The 7,610-nt window shown below is 38.5% G+C and overlaps 1 protein-coding gene across 1 annotated transcript; it reads left to right on the top strand.

Moving 5' to 3' along the window:
- Positions 1–211: 211 nt before the first annotated feature.
- On the top strand, positions 212–3,401 carry fbxo36b (F-box protein 36b). Its single transcript, XM_063462700.1, is given in 5 exon segments — positions 212–352; positions 1,301–1,409; positions 2,293–2,465; positions 3,118–3,241; positions 3,244–3,401. Coding segments are annotated over 5 exon segments (555 nt in total). The 5' UTR covers positions 212–256; the 3' UTR covers positions 3,297–3,401.
- Positions 3,402–7,610: the final 4,209 nt, after the last annotated feature.

Below are 7,610 nucleotides of genomic sequence, written 5' to 3'. Positions count from 1 at the left end.
ACATGTAGGACTGTTTTAATAAGTCTCTGAAACCTTTGGTGATTTACTAATTTCTTGTTTGTAGAGTGTAATAAAGTCCAGTTTTTAGTTGTTTTGTTTTTGTTTTTTTGAGCAAAAATGTTTAAGCAGCTAAGTTTATACTAAGGTTTCTTTAAGTCATTTAAATTTTGTTCAACATGAAGCGAAATGCTTTTTTGCTCTCGGGCACTTAGACCGTTTGACAAAGTTCCGTTGCCATGCCAACATATAAACTGACATGGCGTCCCTTCTAACAGACCCCTTGTTTGAAATCTCTGGACGGGGACCTGCACCCATTCAGAACTTTTATCATTTTTCTGTCACTAAGTCAGATGTAAGTAATGTCAGCTTTGATAAGGGCTAATGTTCATTAAAATTTTGCTTATTTTTTTATTTTCTAAGAAGCCGTTTGCGCCCATGTAGCGACTTCGTGGCAAGAATAAACGTTCAGTTAAGGTTATAACGACGGTTAGCTAACTTAGCTGTAGCCAATAAACTTAAATTAACATTAGCAACTCTATCGGTTTAGCATCCTCACCTGTTTGCTACTTATTAACTGCAAGTTACAACCCACAAAGTAAAAGAGGGATGTCAAACATAAGGACCGGAGACCAGAATCGGCCAAGACGAAAACTCAAATTAGGCCCACTGGACAGCTTTGGAATAAGTGAAGGGACGCATACATTTTGGACTTTTAACTTAATTTCCATACGTTTACAACTTTTTCTATTTCTCCTGATAAAGCCCTTCTAGTCCAACAGCAATGTTCCCGTTTTTGTTTGTTTTTTAAGTTATTTAATTAATTTCTGAAAAAATCTTGTCTTAACCGAGATGTACTGTTGAAATTGCACTCATTCTTCTTATATTAACGTATCCCAGGGATTAAATGTGAAGTTAAATTTATTTACAATGACTGAAAGGGGAGTTTCACTGGTCCGGCCGCTCAAAATCAAAGTGCTCTGTATGTGGCTCACAATGTAAAATATGACACTCTTGCATAAAATGTACAGATGTCTGAATAGGTGTTGTTTTTACTGCATTGCTTTGCTTTTCTACTCAGGACATAATAGTATACAGTACAATAGAAAAAGGATTATCCCTCTTTACAGCAGAACTGGCCCATGGGCCCCTCACCTAACTGTTCAGTATGTGTTTCTGAATTGTTTTACTCAAATGTTCTTTATTATATGTAAATACCGTAGAGTTGTATGTCTATAAAAATGGAAAAATGGTGGTTGTAAATATCATGATCATAATTCATACTTTGACCTGCTATTCCCAGGTGGTATGGAGATGGTGGAAGATATCTCCAAGAATTGTAGAAAGGTACTCCAAGCCAGGGGAGCTGAAGCAATCCCATGAGGACTTCTTGGATGACACTTGGCTGCACAGTAAGGCCTGATCACATAAATCATAAAGTACATCACATAAATATGGCTAACCTCTTAGCTTTTTCCTTAAGTAAAGAAAAGTAAACACAATGGAAAATATGCATCTTATGACTGAACTTGGTCATGTTCATTAAAGACATTTAACAATGGAAAAAAAGAACACACACACACACACACACACACACACACACACACACACACACACACACACACACACACACAGGTGTAAAAAAAATACAAAAAATTGTTGCCATACTAACAGGTTAGAACCTAAACAGAACAGATGGTAATGGTGCTTTTCCTTTTTTTTTGTAGTTAGGGTTATTAGAGATATTTTGCATGTTTGAATTATCATTGCAGGAACAGCACAGGTCAAGCAAATTTGTTAACAATGGCTCAGTCAGTCAGCAACACCAGGATGATGGTGTTGTGCCACAAAAGCGATTGTCTGCCAAAATAAAAGAAAAGAAAAAAGTCTTGTCTTTTTCAAGAGGGCAGAAGAAATTGCCCATAACAAATAACAGAACAGTTCTAAAAAGATATTTGTGTGAGTGTCCCAAAAGAACTGGATTGATTATAATGTGGAACGCAGAGTAGTTATAAAAACAGGTAATTTCTCTATTTTATATGTAACCCTTTTGTAAATCCTGTTGTCTATATCCTGTTTACCAACATAAGCAAATATATTAGACAATAAAAAACACACTCTCAACCAGTCACAAACCCCTGTCACCCTGCTTACTTTTGATCCTTTTCATCATTTTGGCTCTAGCCATTACTCCACATTCCCGGTGTGTCACATGAATATCATACACTGTATTTACTGTATGTGAAAACAACCTTAATGCTTGTATATGGATGACAAATAGAGGCTTCTTTCTAGGTGAGGTCCGCATGGTTTTTGGTCTTCGAATCTTAGAGTACGCCACAGCTTTGTGCCGAGGCCATTATGATTATCTGGAGCACTTGTCTGATTCCTTACTTCTGCGGATAATAAATTATCTGGAGCTTGAGGATGTGGGTCAGCTGGGACGAACGTCACGCAGGTTCAGAAAGGTGAGTTTAATAAACATGCAAATAAACTTGCTGCCAAAAACAAACTGCATCATTGGGTATTAAATGTGACATCTGTTTACCCTTGCACATTTTGTCTTCTGCCGTAATAAATCATCAGGTCTTAAACTGAAGTTGCATTTTATTCCTATATTCAGGGGTGCACAGGTGCGCCCGCAGGTGCGCATTCGCTGTCAAAATAAAAGACGCGCACCAGATAAGAAGTTGCAACACGCGTTCGCGTACATATAAAAGGCACTATTTTTGTCCGCTAGAGTGGGATTTTCACGCCATATTCTGCGCGTTTATCATTTGTTTGAAGCCAGCTCACCTCCTGCAACCACTTTTCCGAGAATACACGCTTCTTTTGCGGTTCGGACTCCTTCTGACATTTCTTTGGAGGTGGAGGAACACCAAAGTAATTGCTTAAAGGAGCTTGCTTCTTCGACATCTTTAAGAGTTCTAAACAAATGTCTGTCCTCCTCTAGAAAATCTTATGTACGCAAACGCGTGTTGCAACTTCTTATCTGGTGCGCGTCTTTTATTTTGACAGCCAATGCGCACCTGCGGACCACTTATGTGCACCCCTGCCTCTATTGTTTTTACTGTCTCTTATGCTCAACACACATCATATCTTGTTATGCCTGGTCTTCAGCTGTGTGGATCAGAGGAGTTTTGGGAACAGGCGGTGCATCGGCATTGCAACACCGTTTCGGCTGAGGTGGCATCTCTGGCAGTAGAAGTGGGGTGGCGTACTATTTTCTTCACCAACAAGTTACAGTTGCAGAAGTTGATCAGCCGCAGGAGGCTCAAGACCGAGGGGCAGACTCCTGACTCAGACACGAAAGAAGAAGAATCTCCTGGCGAAAGCTTGGAGACAAATCAGGCGTTCTGTTCTAAGGAGGAGTCTGACCTTGACATCTGCAGTCTTAAACTTGGCACTGACACTGGCAGTGGCTTGGATTCCAGCTCTCGCTGTGATGTTGACCCTGATCCTGGTTCTGAACCACAGTTTGGCTCTGATTCAAGCAACTCTGTGACTGACCAGTTCTTGGAGGGCACAAGGTATCAGGTTGAAACCCTTACTCAGAGCAGAGTACTGAGCAGTGGAGTAGGAGACTACAGTACAGATCCAGACAAGATACTGAGTTAATCCTTTTATCAGATGTCCCCTAGTCATGTGGTTTAGGTTTACTGTTAAATTAATATGCTGTTTCTGCATATTCAGCTTCCATAAAATTAGTTGTGTGTAGTTTATCTAAAGATGTTTTCTTAAATTGATGAAATGTAAACAAATCTTTGCTTGTTTTATCTTCTGCAGTTTGTTGTTCCATAACTTTTCTCACTTAGCAATTGAGCATAGTCCAAAATTGCTGTAAAATACATTGTGGAAGTGTGTAGCTAATGTAAAACATTGTAGATTGAAAATATAAATAAATTTAATCTAACATATGCAGTTCAATTGTCTGACTGTCATTTAATTTTGAGTCTCAGAATAAACTTGCTGCTTTGTTAGGATAAGGATCAGCTTTGCTCAGAGAGATGTGTTAAGTAATGATGAGGTAATTACACGATTATTCATATCCGGTAACAAAGCAATATGAGTTTTAACTTTAACTGGGGTAGATGCTGTCACTGAGAAAAACTAACACATTATTTTGTACCATTTTGCAGGTGATTCAAACACTTCTTTGACAATGCAGTTAAGTTAGCAATTATCATAAGTTAGCAGTTATCTAGGAAATAAATGAGCCCGATTTTATCAGCTGACATCAACTGGATTCTGTTGTACTTCAGTTTTACTGTGAACATCACATTATATATTAATGTTTATCCTGTCAGTGTTACATTCTTAACAAGGAAGAGTTGCTTCAACCCCTGTGAGGTCACGTGGTGTTATCCAGCTAGCCAGGAGATGTTTACTCGTTGCTCTCCTATTGGCTGGGGCCTACAACAGTGTAAAAGGGAGGAGCTATGAAATCCTTGTCAGGTACTCAAGTATCTGTCCAATCATGCTAGTCCTTTTTTTCTTTTTTTAATTAAAGGGACACAGGCTGCTAAAGCTAATGGTCCATTCTGGGCTTATTTTGGGCATTGTTCTTCTCTACCTTGTCATGTAAGGTTCACTGGATTAGTCACATGACAAAACAGGACTGTTTTTGCAGCTTTTGGGTCAAGTTGCAAATGAACCAAAAGCAAGAGGGCAATAATTTAGCAACTTTCCCAAATGCATCTGTGCAGATGGATGCCTGTATTTGTAACTAAAACTTGAATTGTTTTTGGGCAGGAAACCGTGGGCTCTAGATAGTTTGAGCAGGGATTAGCCAGAAGGAAGCATCAACCTTAAAGGGACACTACTGTGTCTATTCTCTTGTCTCTGCTGGTGATTCTCCAAGTCTCTGAGTCCTTTTGACTCTGACTTACAGCTTCTAGAAGTCATGTTTGTCATCTTATGGAGTTTTTCCAAGTGACTCTACTGTCTGATGGATGCGTGATTACAGAAGGGAATCTATAACTCATTTTGCTACAATCAAGGTTTCAGATCATAAAAGTTAGAACTCTTATTTAGTAATCTTCCCATTGAGTCTTGAGTTCATGATGTCATTCAGACAGTTTTGTTTTAAAATTCCTCAGTTTGCAGATGAGCGCTCCTCTGATTGTTTTGCTTTCTTTAGTCTTCCTGATAAAATCATGATAAACAATCAGAGTCACAAAGTCACCCATGTGAGCTGATGCGCTGCCAGATGGTAATCTCGTGGTGAACTCATTTCCTCTCTTCAGCAGCAAATTCAAACCTTTGGTTCACATGAAGTGAGTGTGCCTGAGTAGGCAAAATTCTTTGTTAGCTGTTGACTGCCAGGGTCTTTGCAGATGTTTGCATGGCTGTCTATTTTTTGTGACTGCACAGACTTGTGTCAGAGACACTGCAATTCAATGCACTAAATATGGATGGTGGGCGCAGACGTATAATAGGAACGACAACTCCTCTGTGGTTTCTGCAGCTGTCTATCTGTGTGTTTGTTCACAACTGATGATGCAGTTTATGCTGCATTTTTGATAGGGTAGTTATTTGTTTTAGTCACACACACATATATATCTATATATCTTTCTATTTTGACTGGATGAAAGTTGACGTTTTCAAATTTCTGTGAAATCAAAAGGCTCAAGCAAACTTCACCACCATCATCCAAAGTCAGTTCCCCCTTCTATAAGAAGTGGTCACTCTTTATAGGGGCTTTCATGTGCCATTACCTCTACATCAGGCTGCCTTTAGAGTCTCCATCTAAAGCAGGCCATCCTACACCTCAGCTTTTGGTTTTTGGTCTTGAAGCTTTCTAAGAAGGAACAGAGAGGGCAATAGACCATGAAGTCTTAATATTTTAGGGTTTTCTATATACTTCATGTGTAAGCTGTCCCAGAAAACCACATGTAACCACATCATTTCTTTAGGGATTAATAAAGTATTCTGATTCTGAAAATAAATTCCCTCCCCCTGTATAACATCTTTGTTTTATGGTATTCCAGCCTGCTGCTCTGGGAATATTATCTATCCACTTCCTCTTTTTGTGGAGTGGTTTGAAAAGGCAGTAAGAGGATTGAGTCAGACCACGTAAAGACCACATAATGGATCATGTGGGAGACAGGATGAGAATGCTCTGCCTATCTTAACCTTTACTACCTGAGGCCAGGCTAATCATCCTAAGGTTCAAGGAGCAGGCTGCTCAGAGATTAATTATGTAAACCAGAAAATTTCAAAAGTAGAGCAATGAAAATAGTAATAATTGTATGTTCAATACAATACAAAACATACAAAATAGAAGAATGTATGTTCTTCTGCTTTATTTTTAATCTCACTTGCATACTTGGTTATGGCTGGTGCCATACATATGTTTGAATGAGTTCATGAGCTCCGTGACAGTTGCATGGATCAGGAGAGATAGTTTGTAAAGTAAGTGGGAACCTACAGAGTGGCCGTAGATCTTTCAGCTTACCTTACTCTGCCTTCTCTGACCTAGTAAAAGATGAAACCTTTGGTCTCTTTTCATCCACTCAGGAGGCTTAAAGTACTTCACTGACACTGATCCATTTACAAGATGATTGACTTTTGACTTGCTGACTACTTTAAAGTTGTCTTCAGCAGGTGGATCCCTCTATGATTTTTTTTAGTTAGAGTTTAGTGAATTACCAGTGAACGAGGTCTAAGTTTAATTAAGGTTCTTTGGCACCGATTCAACTTCTGTCTTTCCTCATTGTAACTGCATACAAATTTAGATGACAAATCTACAGCAAATTGAAATTTCACTAAGGAAACTACTGTTTTTGCTGTGAGATTTCCTGCCCTGTCACACTGCTTGCTCTTTGTGGTCTTTTTGAAAAACAAAAGTTTAAAGATTGGAGATTTCAAACACTAAGCAAAGCTCTTGATCTTCTGTGGGGCACTGAGAGCTTGAGGCCATTTGAGAAAGGATTAGCTAATATTATCCAAGGTTTATTGTACTGAATTAGCCTGCGTTATCATAGCTGGCTGGTAGGACTCCTGCCAACAGTAACAAAAGGAAAATACAAAACTTTTCTTTAATTTCAAGAAAAAGTTGCAACAATTAAATTAAAATGTTGACTTAATACATTTATTATACCATTTATAACATATGCATATTATTGGTATAAATTATACATTTATCTGTGTTGTATATACATATCTATGTGTGTGCACTGGAATGTACCCTAATATAGCAAATTTATCGCAATTAGAAAAATATCAGTGGTTGGCCAATATACATATTTGGCCTTTCCTTTGTTGTCTCTCTGTTAGGCAGTAGCCAAGTAGTCACACGATTAAGGTCGTATTTGTCAGGCTTTTATAAATTGATCACTACCGAGCTACTGGAGCCACACTAATCCAATCCTGTATGTTTCTTTGACACATGTACACTTCCAAAGCTGGAACCACTACTGATGTGTGTTTTTCTCTCTGTTGACTTTTACTCATACAGAAAGTAATTTGCATTTTACATTATATATAGCAAATAATGTATATGCTATAATTTTCAAGATTCAAAACTCAGTGTTCTAGCCTTCACATGCAACAGATTAATTTATGATGGTCTGCTCCACATGTCTGTTCAACAGCTACTCAGATCAGTGAGC

This window comes from Pelmatolapia mariae, linkage group LG18, assembly GCF_036321145.2.
Source record: "Pelmatolapia mariae isolate MD_Pm_ZW linkage group LG18, Pm_UMD_F_2, whole genome shotgun sequence".
In the NCBI taxonomy this organism is placed as follows: Eukaryota; Metazoa; Chordata; class Actinopteri; order Cichliformes; family Cichlidae; genus Pelmatolapia; species Pelmatolapia mariae.
The sequence above is the reverse complement of the archived record's forward strand: the minus strand, read 5'-3'. Positions and strand labels throughout refer to the sequence as shown.